Below are 20683 nucleotides of genomic sequence, written 5' to 3' on the forward strand. Positions count from 1 at the left end.
CGAGCTTTCATTTCGTATCTCAAACTCGCATCTTGTTCGAACTATTCTCTCTCTCTCTCTCTCTCTCTCTCTCTCTCTCTCTCTCTCTCTCTCTATATATATATATATATATATATATATATATATATATATATATATATATACAGTTACCCAGATTTGTAAAGATGCTGACCCATTTACCCAGATACAAATTGCTTCTTCCACAACCATACCAGATACTGACGCAAGAAATACCGGTATGTGTATAAAATGTACACCGATGTGTGCAGGCAAACTTTACTGAAGCTTTTTGCATGTTTTACTTAAGAGGTCATATCGGTTCCTAAAACCGCCAATCAATATCATCACCGGTGATGGATGGGCTGATTTATCGGCCTAATTCAAGGGATGCCGATTTAAAATCTAAAATTCATGATATGGTAACATACTTTAAAAAGCAATTAGCGGTAACATACTTTCATCCTAACCTGACTATCCATTTTATTTCTCCTCGCCCGCATCACAGGTTCCGTCAAAAGATGACGCCTCGTCAGTTCTCGTCATATTTCTATCATAAAATACAATTATAACAATAATTATTAATTCAATAAAATCAGCTGCAAAACACAAACAAGATGTATGAAAAAACAGTGCAACTTTATTGCAGCTTTCCAGTGGAAGTGACAAGCTTGTGAATTCAGTGCAATATACATTTCAACACACATAAGATACATGAAAAAACAGTGCAACTTTATTGCAGCTTTCCAGTGGAAGTGACGAACTTGTGAATTCAGTGCAATATACATATTTTTAAACAATGTCAGTAATATGACATGCAACACAAATTGTTTTCGTATATTGTGGAAATGCCTTCTACTTTCTCGAATAAAAAGGAATTTCCTATATTGACTCGTTGCTCATTCACTCTGACGCTATTATGCTATCGAATCGGACTATCCTATTGCAGACATCAAAGCTTTCACACGCGTGATCCACAAACCAAAATGAATTAGCAAGTGGCACAGATAGCTAAATTCGCAAAAAGCACAGGATTTCAGGCAAGCTGCATGACCCTAAATAAGTTTAAAGTGGTTTAACATTCTTTTTATGTACACTGACTGAACATTCCATTTTAACCATAATGATTATTTCATAATAAAAATGATTAGAAAGAGAAACATTATTGCCGTCCCTGGCAGTCTACTCTTGATTCTGAAACCGAATACAATTAACTAGCATGCTGTCAGAATAGTGCCAAATGATGTACTTCAAGTTTGCGATGCACACCGAAACACCTAATACGATTCAGCAGTATAGGTTGTTGTAGTTCTATAGAAAATTATTGACAAATACTGCACGTTCATTTTTCAAGCCATGTATTTACATCAACTTTCTTACTTTTTTGGTATCGAATGATGTCTGCGTTTATGGCGGTAGTAGTTGCTACTATTTGAGGAAACAAGTCCACATATTTCACACTCACGGGGTAACTTAATGTTATATTTTACGTTTTCTCGGGCGGTGCTTTCGCCGTGTTTGATCACTTTATGATTCAACAGATCGCGACTTTGTAAACAGAATTTACCACACGTGTCACACTGGAATCTTGGATCTGGATTGTGCTTTCGCATGTGCACAGCTAAATCTCCATATGTTTTGTAGCTCTTCTCGCACTTGATACATTGGAAGGGACGCTCACCCGTATGTATCCGGATGTGTTTCTCCAGATCAGCAAAACGAGGAAATGATTTCCCACAATGGTCACAGGCGTACATGTCTTCCCCTGTGTGCGTATTTTTGTGAAGGCTAAGACCGCTGACAGACATAAATGCCTTCCCACAAACTTCACAAGCATAGCTCCTCTCATCGATATGCAGCTTGCTGTGCATTTGAAAGCCGAATTTTGACATGAATTTTCTGTTGCAAACACTACATGAAAATTGGTATTTATTCAAAGGATTGTCACTATGTTTAAGTAAATGAACTGATACAAGATAATTTTTACTTGTAAATTTCTCTCCACAGTGTGCACATTCAAATATCTTTCTTTCGACATGGGTCCGCGCATGGCGTTTTAGACATTTTAAAGTGTTAAACTTACTCCCGCAACCACGACAAGAAAATAATCGATCTCTTGCGTGAGTTTTTAAGTGTTTTTGCAAGCAGTATGATGTGGAAAGCACCCTGCTACAAATATGGCATATTTTCTTTTGGCCTCTTGCGTTCTTCTTCATTTTAGCGTCTTTGCTCTGGTCACCAGACTTGTCTACCCTCGTGCCTTCCTCTTCCAAAGAATCTTCCTTGTTATGTTTAAAAGATTCATCCACAGACAGGCTTGAAGTGTGAAAAGTAGCAGTTGCAATTATTGATTGTTGACCATTCTCAGCTGGTAGCTTTGAATTCACACACATTTCATTTCTGATAATGCCACTATATTCTTCATCTAAGATTCTGTTTGATACATTTTTCGACAGTACTTGTTCTTTCTTCGAGTTTGAGAACATGGCATCGGATGGTCTATGCTCATAAAATGTTTGGCTATCAGATGTTGAGTTGCAGTTTATGCCATTCCTAACTTCTGGTTTAATGCAAGTTAAGATTTCATTTGCAGCTTTTCTCTTATTCGATTTGTAATTTCTTTTCACTGACGAAAACAAGTCCCCGTCCCCGTTACTGGATAATCCTGAGTAATATAGACTGTCGCTATTGTCTTGTAGCCTGTCTCTTGTTCTTAGTTTCATTCTTGTTTGAACGCAATCATTTCCAAAAGAATTTAACTTTTCTTCAGCGACATAGACAATGTCTGCCACATTATCCAGCGTCATTTCTGTCCACTCTTTTGTATCCATACTTTCTTTTCCAGTTTCTTCATGATCGTTTTCTCGCATGTTGACATTTACTGTATTTTGGTCATTGCATATTAGACATGGGCTACAAGGAACCGTGCTTCTTTCATCACCGCTTTTCATTTGGCAGGAATATGTATGTGTTTATTTAACTACGCTCCGATCAATACCGACTGAAACAACTCGTTGCGTCTCATTGTTCGTTATTACACACATTGACAAATATTGGATAACTTTTCAATGATCCGGCACCATCTCTTTACTTGACTTATTTTCCAGAGTCTCTGCCCATTTCTGTTAGCAGAATTAGTATTCATTTGTTTTACCGTACTTGGTTAATCTCTTGTCTTTTGCTGGCTCTTTTCATCCTTTACGACATGTACTATTCAATCAACAGGTACCACTTCTCGTAAAGGCTCTTTATCAATCTGAAAAATATATAAACAAATAGTAATAGTAAGTTATTTTCAAGTGGTATAATTCTTCGCAGTTCAATCGGTCTTTTTATACCGATTATAGTAGGTACAAGCAATGGAGATCTGCAGTTGGTTACATTAGGTGGTAGTAGCTGTCTCTGTATTGGTGTATTGTGATTGTGGTCCACGGCAGTACACAGATATGTCCTTTCAATCTAAAGTTCACATAAACGACAAGGTTTTACTTTACCAACCTTATCGAAAATAACTTCAATTCCAGGAAATGGGAATGTAATTGGTTGTGTTATACGAGTTAATAATTTATAATCGATAACAAAACAATATTTATAATTATGCATGACATTTAAGACAATACTCTCGTCGTAGTAAGTTCGGAATATCGGCGTTTGGTTTCTGACTGGCACGTTAATAATGAATTTTGAAAAGAATCCTTTATAACATTTTACTAGATAACGTCCAAATATGTGATAAGTACACAAAGTTTGGCATAAACTATTTTCAGCCAAATTCTTAAAGTGGCAGGAGGCAGTTACGTAAACCGATAAATTTCGTAACTTAAGACTATGAAGTGACGTTATTAGCTAATATTGTTTACTAATTAAAGATATGCATATATTTGTTAACTAGGTGTTTCGGACTTGTGTTGTTCTTGAAATTTGATGTCAGGCATGTACACCTCCCATAGTTTATCTCCGGTTATGTAGATAGTGAAATACCAATAGTCGGCTAGGAAGAAGAGCTAGCCTCTCATAGCAGTGAACAAGTGGGTTTGGTGCACGTAGAATATCTCAAAAACGGACTGGATGACAACTATTTTCAATTGCATCAGCCTGTTTAGTAAACACTGTTAGGCAGAATTATCATCTAGGAGAAGGGCTTGTGTTTGCACTGTGAGCATCACATCGTGCCAAAAATGACCTTCGGACATGAACATTGCTGGCAAAAATTTGGTATTGGGGTACATAAACTTCTGCTTGACCTGGCATTGATTTCTACGGTCAAGCGGATAATATTCTTAACGCTTTGTTTTAATATAGGTATCCCAAACTATGGACCTTTTTGACCCCACTTGTGTATTTTCTTTTAATGATTTGTTTTTAATACTAGGCCGGTGATTGCGGCATTCAAATTATCACCTGCCCCCTAAGCGTGCGAGAACTCCGTATCCTCAGCTGGTAGCAGTCCTGTGCAGTGCGACCTATGATATTCCAGTGTAACCTCTGCAGGCAGCAGTTCTGTGTAATGAGAGCAATTATGATATTTTGGTGACGTTCACCCTGCTCACTCTGAGCAAAAATGCAATCAGTCGCTTACCGTTCTATCCACACTGGGATGGGGTGGGGATAATGTCATATCTGTACAAAACGTTATCGTCAGATGTCTAATATTCCAGGTGGCCACACACTTCCCCTCCCCCAATATGCCAAACGATATACAATTGTTTGATATCATAAACCATCCACACTGTTTGCTATTGATCAACTCCCCTCCGATCCACATATTCCATGTACACACCTCTGACGTTTAGTATAATGCTCAATCTATGAGATGCAAGTTTCTGCACTGGCTGCATTTAAAACGTTTAGAAAATATTTGAAAATGACATTGTAACTGAACCTACATATAACGTTGAAAACCTTCCCAGGGACCTCAGACTTAAGAGGCACCACCCACGGATAGTCACCTCTGGGGGCAACAAACTAGATTTCATTAGTTTTCATTCGGCAGTTTCGGAGATGTAGGAGACCATGTGAATATATCACAGCGTGACAGCGTGCTTTGACATACATGACAGCTTCACGTCCCAATATTTAGCTTTATCACAGTGCGAAATAATGTGTATACACTGCTTAACGACTTCGCTGCCCAATATGTGGCTTTATCAGTGTGTGATAGCATGATTTAACTCTGCATGACTTTTTAACTGCCCAATACGTGGCTTTATCACAGTGTGATAGCAGGTTTTAACACTGCACGACAACTACACTGCCGAATATGTGATTTTATTACAGTGTTAAATCACGTTAACACTGCATGAAAGCTTAACTGCCCAATATATGGCTTTATCACAGTGTAGAAGCATGATTTAACACTCCATGTCGAATTCACTGCCCAATATGTGGCTTTATCACAGTGTGGTAGCATGAGGTAACACTGCATGTCGAATTCACTGCCCAATATGCGGCTGTATCACATTGTGGTAGCATGATTTAACACTCCATGTCGAATTCACTGCCCAATATGTGACTTATTACGGTGTGAAGTTGGGCTAACACTATGACAGCTTCACTGTCCAATAGTTGGTTTAATTAGTGTAACAGCAGGTTTTAATGCAGCATGACAGCTTCATTGTCCAATAGTTGGTTTAATTAGTGTACCAGCATGTTTTAATACAGCATGACAGCTTCACAGTCCAATAGTTGGTTTATTTAGTGTAACAGCAGGTTTTAATACAGCATAACAGCTTCACTGTCCAACAGTTGGTTTAATTAGTGTACCAGCATGCTTTAATACAGCATGACAGCTTCACAGTCCAATAGTTGGTTTATTTAGTGTAACAGCAGGTTTTAATACAGCATAACAGCTTCACTGTCCAATAGTTGGTTTAATTAGTGTAACAGCAGGTTTTAATACAGCACGACAGCTTAACTGTCTAATAGTTGGTTTAATTAGTGTAACAGCAGGTTTTAATACAGCATGACAGCTTCACTGTCCAATAGTTGGTTTAATTAGTGTAACAGCAGGTTTTAATACAGCATGACAGCTTCAGATCTAATATTTTATTTTATAACAGCAGGTTTTAAGACGGAAAAACAGCTACACTACCCAGTATTTGGCTTGATCACAGCTGGTTTTAAGACGGAAAGACAGCTACACTGCCCAGTATTTGGCTTGATCACAGCAGGTTTTAAGACGGAAAAACAGCTACACTGCCCAGTATTTGACTTGATCACAGCAGATTATATAAATTTGTTTTATTGCATGGTAATATAATTCCCATTTTAATATCGTTCATGCACTTAAAAGACAAACCTTCGTGGTACAAAAATAATCTCCCGCACAGCTTGCCGAATCTGAGATTTAGAACAGGCCTGAAGTGCCCTCACAAATGCCATAAAAGGCGATTAACAGCGACATGAGCTTTAGTGGCGGAGTGATTAGTACGTCGAACTCGTAATCGAAACGACGAAGATTCGAACTCTCACAATTCGATCAGTTCGTGTTGGCTAACGTTATTTGTCCATTGGTATGGAATTTTACTCCACCTGCCTTGGCACTAAAAGACCTGTGTTGATGTGCCGCAAAACGCAAAATCAAAATATACGCCACTAAATAAACCCATGATACATGCATTTTATACGTAAAATATACACTACTAAATAAACCCATGAAACATGCATTTTATACGTAAAATATACACTACTAAATAAACCCATGAAACATGCATTTTATACGTAAAATATACACTACTAAATAAACCCATGATACATGCATTTTATACGTAAAATATACACTACCAAATATACCCATGATACAACTATTTTACACCTTCCTCATTAGTATTAACAAGGCTGTCAATGTAAATGTCCATGTGGCTATGATTGTATCACTTGTTTGCCACCATTTTCATTCAGAACCAGGACGATAAGAAACAAATGTCAAGATGGCGGTGTTGTCTGGCGGCTATATAGTATGTCAGGTTGGTATAATTTTCATTTAAAATCATGCACATCGTAAGAAGTGTTTTGTTGAAAAACCCAAGTCAGCATCACTTTCTGTTCTGGAGGAATTTAAATAACAAGATTTTCAAGATGGCTGTCGTGGCGGATATAGTGGACATATGATCGGCACCATTTTAGTCTACACCGTTTTATTTTATTTAGTATTAGTTATACATCATAAGACGTCTCCAGTGAAAACCCCATGTTCATATGACCATCAAGTAGGAAGAATAGCAATAGGTAGTTTTCAAGATAGCTGCCACAGTGTACATACTGGACATACGATAGGCACCATTATCATGTAGGGTCAAAACTAGACATCAATATAAGTCTTTCAGCGAAAACCACATTTTAATTGGATCACCCTTTCAGGAGGAATAGCGATGACATGATTTTTCAAGATGAACGCGGTAGCGGTCATATTGGATTTCCTAGCAACACCATTTCCAGCGTCAGCTTGACTTGACCATATGATGAATGCGCGTGCAAAGCCCTTACTGTAAACTCTACTGATCTATCACCAGTTGCGCTAATAATAATAATAATAATGGATGTCACATTATTCTTTTCAATTATTTACTAATAACTGTGAAGAAAATAGAAACAGAAAGCAGTATTTCGTTATTTACACAACTATTCCTTGTTTAGTGTATTGGCCAAAGTGTGTGTAAGACACGTGTATATGTGTGACTGTTTAACTTTGCTCTAACAACTTTAGTTCTATCGATACCATGCATGCAGTGTGGCAGTTTATATTGATGTCTAGTCCTATCGCTACCATGTATGCAGTGTGGCAGTTTATATTGATGTCTAGTCCTACCGCTACCATGTATGCAGTGTGGCAGATTATATTGATGGCTAGTCCTACCGCTACCATGTATGCAGTGTGGCAGTTTATTGTTGTTGTTGTTGTAGGGTTTAACGTCATTTTTCAGCAAAGAGAGGCTATACAAGGCGGTCATATATATGGTGGAGGAAGAACCCAGGAAAACCCGGAAAGAACCACCGACCCACGAGAAGCTACTAGCAAGCTTTCTCACATATCCACATTGGCTGAATCCGAGACTCGAACCCACGCAGACAGAGGTGAGATGGCAGTGATCCGTAACGGAAAGCGCTTTAGACCACTCGGCCACTCGGGGCCCCGTGGCAGTTTCTAGTGATGTCCAGGAGTGCATGTCGAGGCCATGTAGCACCATGCCCTTCCTGGCCGACCAGTCCTAATACTACCAGTCCTAATACTACCTTTTAATGATGAGCGCTAAGCGAGGCACTACTAGTACCGTAGTTGCAAGTGTTTGGTATGATTCGGCCTGGGTTCGAACCCGTGACCTCGATCATCATACGCGGACGGTGTTACTCAAAGTGTCTGACAGCAAATAACTTGGTGAAAAAACTACATATACTTAAGACTGCTCAGTGGCCTAGTGGTTAGAGCGTCCGTCTGGGACGCGAGAGGTCGTGGGTTCAATCCCCGACAATGGTAACTGATAAGTCACTAAGGATGGGAAAAATGACGAAGGAACAACAAAAATAATGACTGACAGCTCATACTAATATAGACAATATATCACAAGATTTCATGAAAAGGAGAATCATTAGTTATTGACGATAATGACAATTATGATTATTATTATTATCGGTAACGTCTTTGTTAGCATCATTATCACCATCGTCATCCACAGTATCTGCAGGATTTTAGGCATATAGTTGTTCTGATTGCTACAGTCTGACGTTGGTAAAGTACATTTTTCCTGAGTGTGCCATGCGAAACACTAATTGGGCTGCGCACAATTCACACACACATACCGCTACTCCACCCCCATCTGAACCCCACCTCCTCTTCCACTCCTATCAGGCCGCAGTGGCTGGTATTATCCGGTTCATACCATTTTTAACCGGGACGATTCTGTCGAGATGTTTCGGCCCACTATGTCATCCAAGACGGTTGAACCATCATATGAGTGGCGTTTCGGCCCATCATGTCATCCAAGATGGTTGAACCTTCATATGAGTGGCGTTTCGGCCCACCATGTTATCCAAGACGGTTGAACTATCATATGCGTTGCGTTTCGGCCCATCATGTCATCCAAGACGGTTGAACCATCATATGAGTGGCGTTTCGGCCCATCATGTCATCCAAGACGGTTGAACCATCATATGAGTCGCGTTTCGGCCCATCATGTCATCCAAGACGGTTGAACCATCATATGAGTGGCGTTTCGGCCCATCATGTCATCCAAGACGGTTGAACCATCATATGAGTTGCGTTTCGGTCCATCATGTCAACATGGACGGTTGAACCATCATATGAGTGGCGTTTCGGCCCATCATGTCAACATGGACGGTTGAACCATCATATGAGTGACGTTTCGGCCCATCATGTTATCCAAGACGGTTGAACCATCATATGATTGGCGTTTCGGCCCAACATGTCATCCAAGACAGTTGAACCATCATATGAGTGGCGTTTTGGCCCATCATGTCATCCAAGACGGTTGAACCATCATGAGTGGCGTTTCGGCCCATCATGTCAACATTGGACAGTTGAACCATCATATGAGTGGCGTTTCGGCCCATCATGTCAACATGGACGGCTGAACCATCATATGAGTGGCGTTTCGGCCCATCATGTCATCCAAGACGGCTGAACCATCATATGAGTGGCGTTTCGGCCCATCATGACATCCAAGACGGTTGAACCATCATATGTGTTGCGTTTCGGCCCATCTTGCCAACATGGACGGTTGAACCATCATATGAGTTGCGTTTCGGCCCATCATGTCAACATGGACGGTTGAGCCATCATATGAGTGGCGTTTCGGTCCATCATGTCAACATGGACGGTTCTGTCCTAATATCTGGGGCGTTTCAGTGCACTATGTCAACCCAGACGGCTCAGCTCTCATATATGGGACATTTCGGCCAACGATAATTTTAAAGACGGTGTAACGATATTCCCTCTTGGTAACGAGGGGTGGTTAATTAAATTTGGCTATCGCTATCTAGAGGATGACCTCCCTCGATTTTATTGCCCGGTGTGAGTGGATAGATAAAACATCAATGGAGAACTGAGCATAACTATTGAGAAGAAATAATACAATAACGAGACCCCTTTAGACAAGAGAATAACAGTTTAATCAATGGCATAAACTAATAGTATCAACTTTAATTCAAACAAATTTACGTTTACAGAATTTCAATAGCAGTGTTACATTATTGATTCATTTCATCATGATAACGACAGCGGTGAAACGAGCACAATGTTCACGCCTGATTTGCATATCCTAGCGTCGCTTCCTGTACTTGTCTCCGCGTATGGCACGTCTTCCCACCTTCACGTGTATACATTTGATCTTTCTTGATCATTCTATCCTAACCGCTTGATCTCTTATCCGGACTTCCGTCTTTCGGACTGTCCCATACTGTTCCAGAGAGCTGTGTCCCTTAATGCTTTTCTTTTCAAGAAAATGTGCGTCCTAGCACTAAAGGCCTGTTTTTGCGTACTAGCCACCAGGTCACCCTATTCGTCTTAACGAGAAAAGAACTACTCTTTAGTTTGTCCTCAGAGTCAGTAGAGTCTTGCTCCTCTTGCAGGAAGTCTTTGACTGAGAAAATTCGCCCAAAGTCGTTACTTTAAATTCAACATATCTTCCAGGATGTACGCCTTAAGTTAAACTGACTGACCGTAATCAGCAGTTCCTAAATATTTCCCCCAAGATAACTATTTCATATTTTGACAGCCTAGAATCTGAAAAATACAACACATACCAGCTTCCTTTTGTTAAATGACTATTCGACATGGGGTTCCCATTAGGCGGGTATGGTCAGCATCTTAATGTTTACTTTCCCAGGACAGCTTTGCGATTCCCGGGTCAAATCTAAATTAGCCGTAGATGCTGGCCTCTCCCTCTCCCACGAAATTTAACAACTGACACGGGAAAAGGCCCAAGCAACCCTTCACATAAAATCTTGCTGGCTTGACTGTAATACACTTTTAATGTACAATGTATTCAATTTTAACGTTCAATACTTAAAATTCAACATATTACAGTTGGTATATAAAAAGTTCATGTATTTTTATCAGTACCAATAAATAACATTAGTGACTTATTTTACTTCTGAATATGGTGCGTTTGAAATGTTTGTAGATATGATTGAGGTTATTTTAATTTATAATTTAAATTAAAATTATGCAAAAGTTACGTAATGTGTGTATGTTTGTTGAATTTACATGTTTAATTATGTACGCATTTATACAAAACAGAATATGAATGTGCAACTCTTCCCTGTGACTTATATGTGAATGCATGGGTTATGTGATGATTTTAGATTGTAATTTTTGCCACGGGGTGTTATGGTCTAGGTTTTATACCAGTAATAAAGCTGATTCTCTTTTCATTCCCATTTATTGATGGGCACTCTCAGATCGATAGAGAGACATAGAAAGATGTTGGAGCAGTTGTCTGAGAGATGCAACAAAATATCATGTAACGCTATTGTGAAGCTGGAAAACGTGCATTTAAAAGACCAAATTTGTGACTGAAGTATGTCGCAGCGATGGTATAAACATAGCGTTCAACTCAGTGTCTCAACTAGACGTAATTCTTTAAAACGAATTAAATTTCGGGGGCGAATGCGACAACAATCCCCCCCCCCCCATGTGACATACTCAAGTCAGCACACTATGTCCAATCAACATAATTGTTGTCCTTCCTGCTTTTCTCCAAAGAATCTGAATATTTCCTTTTATTCGTCTGTACTATTTAATTTTTAAAAAAGAGGTTTATGGTCACTTTCGTCCTGAAATATTGCTTGTTGCATGTCATTTTCACACAAAAAAAAAGAATAAAAAGAAGGCAAAACACTGATCATGCTTGCGTTTTGCGTTGAAAACGTGCATTTTAAAGCGTCTGAGGTACCCTGGTTTTCTAATTCTACTTACGCTAATATTATATTCCGGATCCGAATCAAACACGGACCGGCCAGTATCTGGAATTTACCCCCAAACGATCGTATTGTCGTATTTGTGTGCAATTATTCCGTACGTCCGTATTTTATGCATCAATTCAGTAGGCATTAAGGTAAAATCGTGAGGGTTGGCAGGTCTGCAAGGGTTCTTCATTTCTAAATCAATTACTATTGACCACGAAGTTGGTAACAAGATGTTTTAACGTTAATTCAAGACTGAAATTACGATACATATACATTCACAGTAACTTGAAATAATTCTTAAACATTATATATCATATATAAGATTATATAATAAAAGAATACAGAATGTTACGAAAGAAAATTGAATTGATTGTCCACAATATCTTTAAACAACAATTAAATGGATCGAGGTACTAATACAAGGCTTTAAAAACTATAATAATATTATTTTCTTACGTGAAAGAGGAAGACAGAATTCTGAAGCCCAGTGGTGTAGCAACTCTTAGTCACATCTCGGCGCTGTGTAAATATTTCTAGTTTAGAGGCATGGAATGCGCATGTGTGCCCCATAAAAGACAGAGTATGTTATACACACATTCCATTCCCACTAACGGCTTGTTCGTAGATAAACATATCCCCACTTGACTTCAGAACCCACGACCTTCCTAACATAAATACATGTTTTCAGCTTACGTATGTTGTGGATGCAGCTGCTAAAATATGCAATTTTCCTGAACTCAAATGTTGCTTATCTAGCATTCAGTATTTATAGCATTCAAGTGCTACAAATTCTGTTTTGATTGAGAAATATATAAAAATTGAGTTTTAACAATAAAAATTGCATTTTATGTAAATAATTCCAAGAAAATAAATCTTAATGTGTATTGTGCAGAAGTAAAGAACAAACAAAAAAAATAGTTTTCATGGGCGCATACACCTTGTTTATGTGACGTTATCAACATGACATTAAATAACTGCTTAACAGAATTACCATTTAGTGGTCTTTAATAAATTTATCAAATCAACTACACTTAACTAAGTAAATGTTTGTCCAACGTAACTTTTGTTTTCATCATCTTTAGCATAGGATTCATTAATGTATGTAGGTGATTACAAAACACTGACTTTGTTATTACATAAATTATTGTCAGATGGATCATGTGATAATTTTGTTTTGACGAGAAAGACTGGTAAAATCCCTGACAATATAATGACAATTGACAATATGTGAATATAATACATGTATTGGAATATGATACGCTAATGATAGTAAAGTCATTGTAACTGCACCAAAAATATTAAAGTTCTTTAACTGTTGTACTTTCTCCTCAAGCTACAACTCTACTTCTTTCAAATGTTCGCTTTTTCTTTCTTTTTTCCTTTTCCGCCGAGTCCATGTAGACTGACACATAGTGAAATTGTCCCTTTCTCTTCTGTTTCATCTGCCAGTTTGTCTGCTGCCTGGAAAAAGCTTCTTACATACATACTATATCAAATTTTGCAAATCAAACCTTTTAAGATGCAGTTAACTGCGAATTAAATGACATTTGCGTTGACCTTATGAAGGATGACTTTGAAACAGCGGGCTCGTGTTTTCGTTAGATCCAAATTCAGGCAGTGATGCATATTCCTTCATCATCGGTGTTTTTCATGCACAATACGCAAAGCACTCTTTTTTTCAAATTCGCATCTTTTATCAAACACTTATAAAAGTAATCGTCTTGCATCCAACTACTACCGAGCGTGCACGTTATATGCCTTTTGCGACGATCGTTTGTTAACAACATTATGTTGCTAACGAACCGTCCTTGCTTAGCGGAAACACGGTGAAATGAAAGAGTGCGCATGTCTTATTACATCATGTAAAAGGTATGGCATTCAGAATGTCTGGTTATTCCCGTTATTCTGATGATGACCGAAAAGGTGGCGGAAAATGGAAAAATCAAAATGTAACGTTAAATGAATAACTCTCACTGCAAAGACCATTCATGTCAAACTGCGTTCACAAAATTAACTTAACGACTTGAAGAAATGAACAATGGCAACCAAAATGGCATAATATTTCAAGATTTATAAAAGCCTTTAACTTTAATTCAGTTTCACACTATGTTCAAATACGAAAGCTACATTGTTATAGATCTGATGACCATTCAATTTTTTTTGTTTCATTCATATTTATTTGATAGGAAGCGACCAGTCTGTGGGAAATGTCCGCTCTATTCAATGTTTTATAAGTCATGGTGTTTCACAAGCCTCTGTACTGGTTTCCTCTTTCTTTTATTTATCAATGACCTTCCACTCTGTACTCAACATACCAACAATGCTATGATTGCAGATGACACAACAATGGCTTCATCAAGTAAGAACGAATATACCCTGGAGTGCAATCTAAGTTAGGCCTTAAATTAACTGATGAGTAAAAATCTAAAACAAAATGCATTCTTACGGGAACATCTATAAAAAAAATTCGAAGTTAAATTAGAAAGATATATCACTGCATTAATAATAAGGTTGTTGAAAGTTTAAACGATGAAACGCTGTTACAAGTAGTCACTGACAGAAGTCTTAAGTGGGAAACAAACAGACAATGTCTGTAGGTCCCTCACGTATAAAATGGCATTGCTTAGAAGAATAAAACGTACCTGACAAAAGACTCCATAATTCTTTTCTTAAATGCTTATATACTTCCAACAATTGACTGATGTTCAACAATATGGGAAATTGCACTAATTTCCAAATAAATATAATTCACAAGCTTCAAAAACGAGCAGGGCGACTGATTTTGGATGTTCCCTTCGATTCATTATCATCAGACATGTTTATAGAATTAAAATGGTTAAGAAAAGACGAAATAAGAAATTTTCCGCAGCCAATTCTGGTTTCTAAAAGTATCAAGGGAGGTGTTCCATAGTACATGACTATGGTAGTTTACAAAGTATTCTTTCCCTCTCTATAATCGAAGATAGAATTTGAACAGTTAAGAATTACCAAAACCTTTCACTGAACAGTTCAAAGGAAGGCCACAATACACAATCGATCTGTTGATTCAGTTCAATCATTTGTTAAAATATGTGCATGGAGTATTTCTAATCTACAGATTAACATACTTGTATTAATGTTAACGTGATTATTCATCATCTTAATAAAAGTAAAAGAATATTTGATCAATAAAGCCAATATTAAGGTAGTATAGTATAATAATAATACTAATAATAATACTAATACTAATAATAATAATAATAATAGCACTACCAGTATACCCTTAAATGAATGACTGAAGGAAAAAAAGTGCAACTCGATCGTTGTTTTACAGTAATGATGCACTTATGAAGTACCTTTGTTTTATACCAGTGACGTACGTTGAATTACCTTTGTTTTATACCAATGACGTACGTATGAAGTACCTTTGTTTTATACCAATGACGTACGTATGAAGTACCTTTGTTTCAAACCAAACACGTACGTTTGAAGTACCCTTGTTTTATACCAGTGACGTAAATATGAAGTACCCTTGTTTTATACCAGTGATGTACGTATGAAGTACCTTTGTTTTATACCAATGACGTACATGTGAAGTACCTTTGTTTTATACCGATGACGTACGTATGAAGTATCTTTGTTTTATACCAATGACGTACGTATGAAGTATCTTTGTTTTATACCAATGACGTACGTATGAAGTACCCTTGTTTTATACCAATGAAGTAAGTACGAAGTACCTTTGTTTTATACCAATCACGCACGTACGAAGTACCCTTGTTTCATACCAATGACGTACGTATGAAGTACCCTTGTTTTATACCAATGAAGTAAGTACGAAGTACCTTTGTTTTATACCAATCACGCACGTACGAAGTACCCTTGTTTTATACCAGTGACGTACGTATGAAGTACCCTTGTTTTATACCAATGACATACGTATGATGTACCCTTGTTTTATACCAAATACGTACGTTGAAGTACCATTGTTTAATACCAATGACGTACGTATGAAGTACCTTTGTTTTATACCAAATACATACATATGAAGTACTCTTGTTTTATACCAATGACGTACGTATAAAGTACCTTTGTTTTATACAAATGACGTACGTATGAAGTACTCTTGTTTTATACCAATGACGTACGTCTGAAGTACCTTTGTTTTATACCAATGACGTACGTATGAAGTACCTTTGTTTTATACCAATGACGTACATATGAAAATACCTTTGTTTTATACCAATGACGTACGTACGAAGTACCCTTGTTTTATACCAATGACGTACGTATGAAGTACCCTTGTTTTATACCAATGACGTACGTATTAAATACCTTTGTTTTATACCAATGACGTACGTATGAAGTACCTTTGTTTTATACCAATGACGTATGTATGAAGTACCTTTGTTTTATACCAGTGACGTACTTATGAAGTACCCTTGTTTTATACCAATGACGTACGTATGAATTACCCTTGTTTTATACCAATTACGTACGTTGAGGTACCTTTGTATCATACCAATGAAGTACGTATGAAGTACCCTTGTTTTATACAATGACGTACGTATGAATTACCCTTGTTTTATACCAATTACATACGTTGAAGTACCTTTGTTTTATACCAATGACGTACGTATGAAGTACCTTTGTTTTATACCAAACACGTACGTTTGAAGTACCCTTGTTTTATACCAATGACGTACGTATGAAGTACCTTTGTTTTACACCAATGACATACGTATGAAGTATCCTTGTTTTATACCAATGACGTACGTATGAAGTACTTTTGTTTTATACCAATGACGTACGTATGAAGTATCTTTGTTTTATACCAATGACGTACGTATGAAGTACCTTAGTTTTATGCCAGTGATGTACGTTGAAGTACCTTTGTATACTGATTTTAAACCTAGTGTCAGAAAGTCCTTACGTCAGAAGTGGCAGGCATCATGGAATGATGCAACGAATTACAAATTTCATGCAATCAAGCCATCTCTAGGAGAATGGACTCGTTCCTACATAACCATGTGTAGGGAGGAGGTAGTCTTTGCAAGAATCCGAATTAGTCATACTTATATCACCCACTGCCACATACTAAAGATGAAGACCCACCAGAGTGCTTATCTTGCAATGAACCATTCACTGTCAAGCACTTTATGATAGAGTGTTTTGACCTGCAACCTACGTGCGATCAGTATTACAATGTACATGATATGAAGGAACTTTTTGATACTATAAACATCACTCGTATGATAGGGTTCCTGAAAGCAGTGAATATTTACTCTAAGCTCTAAGTTTTATGCTATCACCTTGTGCATTTTTATGCAATATATATACCGTCCCTTTTTAATACCTTTTCATGATTTTTCATTAACATACAACATTTACATTTGCACCCGCGACCTACCGCATCCGAGGCGGACGCTCTAACCACTACGCCACCGAAGCGGTCTTAAAGAATAGTAACTATTTCATCTGCTCCATGTTCCCAATACGGTATTTAAATACCACGTGACAAAACATCAGCAATGCAGATGTCAATCAATAAATTTACCGAAAAATTGGGTCTAAATACTCTCCTTAAATTCCATGTTTCATTCATAAAAGTGAGGTTTCCGGAGGAGTTTCAGTTGAGAGACAACTATCATAATGAATGAAAATTCTGAATGGGTTGAATGGGATCTGGAAGAATATACAGTACAGGGGGGAAATAGAATATGGGAAGAATACAGCACAGGGGGGAAACAGAATATGGGATAAATATAGAACAAAGGATACGCAAGGGCCTAATAGGATATGCGAAGAATAAAACCTAAGCGATATGCAAGGGCAGAGTAGAGTACTGGAAGAAAAAAACCCAAGCGATATGCAAGGGCTGAATAGAGTACTGGAAGAATAAAACCCAAGCAATATACAAGGGCCGAATAGAACATGGGAAGAACACACCACATGGGCCGAATAGAATATGGGAAGAACACAACACAGTGGATGTGCAAGAACTGAACAGGATATGGGAAGAATACGGAAGAGGGGCTGAACAGAATATGGGAAGAATGTATTTATAGTGGACGAATACAATATAGGAAGATTACAACGCATGGACTGAATACAATATGGGAAGTATACAGCACAGAGATCTAGTCAATAAGACAAAGGTAGTCTATGGCCATACAGCCTAGGTCATTTCAAATATCAACTGATATTTTATTATATTAGAGGTTTCCACGATTTTTAAGTTTGTAACAAGCACTAAATTTCTGCAAATGTGTACTGAGCAAGTATATGTGAACATTAACTATTGAGAGTAATTCAGTGAAATTTCATCTGCGTGATTACAATAACCCTTGATCCAGTAGCAATTAATTTTCGTCAGGTCAATCAATTTCATTTAGAATAACTTCTACTTCAAAATGAATTTATTTCATCAAACTACATAATCGTGTGATATGTTTTTATGATCGCTGTCCCTTTCTTGCCCAATACAAATCTTTATATTATACTGTGCGTTTATTATTTTGATTACTGTTATGCATAAAAGCATACTTTATGTTAAATAATAAAATGTTGAAAAGTAGTGTTGTTTATGATTTGTGTGTGTATGTGTCTGATTTGGATTTGTAACTTAGCGTTAAGAATGTTTCAGTCATATCATTACGACGTCTGCAGTGTGGCAATTTATATTTATGTCCAGCAATGGGGCATCATGCCGCAGCCATGTAGCATCATGTCCCACCCAGTCACACTGTTCTAACACTAGGCCGACTAGACTTAACACTAATACTTAATGTTGAGCGTGAAGCGAGGCAGCTGCTAGTACCATTTTTATAAGTCTTTGGTATGACTTGACCGGTGTTCGAAGCCGTGACCTCCCGCATCTGAGGCTGACGCTCTAACCACTAGGCAACCGGAGAGGTCATTAATTACAATAAGTGTATATTACATGTATAACAACAGCATTTGCGCATGATGGCGAATTTTACCAAAACCATGGTTTGTTAGCATAGAAGTCATTTCCCTCATGAAGTAGGAAAGTAATTCGCACTTTAGACGATTACCGACAGCAATTCCACATTCCCATTAACACTATCATTATTATAAAAGGAAAACTGTATAATTCAATGAAAACACTATTTAAACAACACACTTCATCTCTAATAAAATATGTAGTCCTTACCGACAGCAAAGGACTGAATCTCCCCGGACCGAACTGGTTTTGATTCTAAATGACCCGGCCCATTCCCACCCCAACTCAGAGTCCAGTCATATTGAGCCCCCACTCCTCCTTTGCTAAGTGTACATAAATCATAGACTATCGGCCGTTTACAACAGAATGATTAGAAGGGAAGACATAAAGAAGTAAAGTGACAAGAGGAAGAAGAGGAAGAAGAAAAATGAAAATCGAGTTAATATTGGTAGATGAAATACATAGTTACATGCAGTTGAAATAAAATGAAACATCAACTTTTACATGCTGCTGTGGTGTAACTTTTGCATCTTACCTCTGTGTGTTTCAATACAGCTCCATCATATCTCCACCAAATGCTACAACTGAGATTCAGTACGGTCTGTTGACTTCTATTCAGAGCTCACACTGAAACATTCCACTGTGAGTTGCCAGGTTACACGATGAAGTAATGCCTCTAAACAGCGAATCAGGCATACGGGATTCATCAATTTGCGGGAACACATGCTCACCGATCAGTCCGTAGCCGCTGTACTGTACCACTTTCGTGTGTACAATATGCTGTATTAACTAAACCGGGTCAATTCAATAGGAAGTTCTTCCTTTCCTCAAGCCAGATTGTACTTGACTGGTTTGAGGACGTTACATTTTCTCAAGCGATATGTACCTGACTGGTTTTCAGCATGTGGCACTATCGCAAACCGTTGCTACCGATAGCCAGTTTAGCAAATAACAGGTTTTTATATCGTATATCAAACATCATTACAACAGAATAGATAGTTTGCACCTAATGTACAGCATCAAAATAAGTTCATTTTATTTTGGCTTGGCTAGAAATGTTAATAAAATGATAAAAAGGAACATCGTGACCTCTTTACTCCTGCTGCCTCCTTCGTATTTTTATGCTGTACAAACGTATAAACTTTCAGACAACTATGTATATATGTATGTATGTATGTATCTATCTATCTATATATATATATATATATATATATATATATATATATATATATATATATATATATATATATATATATGAATGATGGGGGGGGGGGATGCGCTCGCAATATTGCACCATAGAGCGTAGCTTGTCTAGAATTAATTTTGCATCATATTCAACGTAGCAATATTCGTATGAATACAAAAGCATTCAACGTTTAGTGTGTCCTAAGAAAGAGGCTGACAGATGATGTAATTAAATATTTATATTAACCTAATCATGTGCAAATATTTCACTAATCACCAACTCCAAAGCAGAAAACTAATAATACATTTACAACGGGAGAGACCAGGAAATATATAAAATACTCATACAGTTTTTCATTTTGAACATATCAAAAAAAGTATAATTATATTTTAAAGATTTTAATTTTTTTAATGCAATTACTAAAATACTCTATTTTGATGACAAAATAATTGCACATTTTCATTTTTGCATACGTTCTCAGCTCTCCTTGTTGAATGATTTTCATGACCAAAGACCAAGGTATGTGTGATTCTCAGATTTATGCAGTGAACCAATTTCCCCGTATGAACTAATCATCAAAAATGTGGTCAAAAAGAAGTTAATAATGGTCTTATTTATGAGTGTCATATTCT

General features: G+C 37.4%; 1 protein-coding gene across 2 annotated transcripts; it reads right to left on the reverse strand.

The window, feature by feature from the left end:
* Positions 1-617: 617 nt before the first annotated feature.
* LOC149780373 (uncharacterized) lies at positions 618-19676 on the reverse strand. Of its 2 annotated transcripts, none has more exons than XM_089937274.1 (2): positions 19401-19676; positions 618-3253 (listed from the first exon to the last, which is right to left on the reverse strand). In XM_089937274.1, exon 2 carries the CDS (start codon positions 2946-2948, stop codon positions 1374-1376), a length of 1575 nt encoding a protein of 524 aa, XP_089793400.1. In that variant the 5' UTR covers positions 2949-3253; positions 19401-19676; the 3' UTR covers positions 618-1373. The 2 variants fall into 2 exon arrangements, with proteins under 2 accessions (XP_089793400.1, XP_089793401.1); XM_089937275.1 differs by lacking the exon at positions 19401-19676 and adding an exon at positions 12376-12448.
* Positions 19677-20683: the final 1007 nt, after the last annotated feature.

The sequence above is a fragment of the Sinohyriopsis cumingii genome, chromosome 16 (assembly GCF_028554795.1).
Source record: "Sinohyriopsis cumingii isolate HCF-2022 chromosome 16, ASM2855479v2, whole genome shotgun sequence".
NCBI classification, from domain to species: domain Eukaryota; kingdom Metazoa; phylum Mollusca; class Bivalvia; order Unionida; family Unionidae; genus Sinohyriopsis; species Sinohyriopsis cumingii.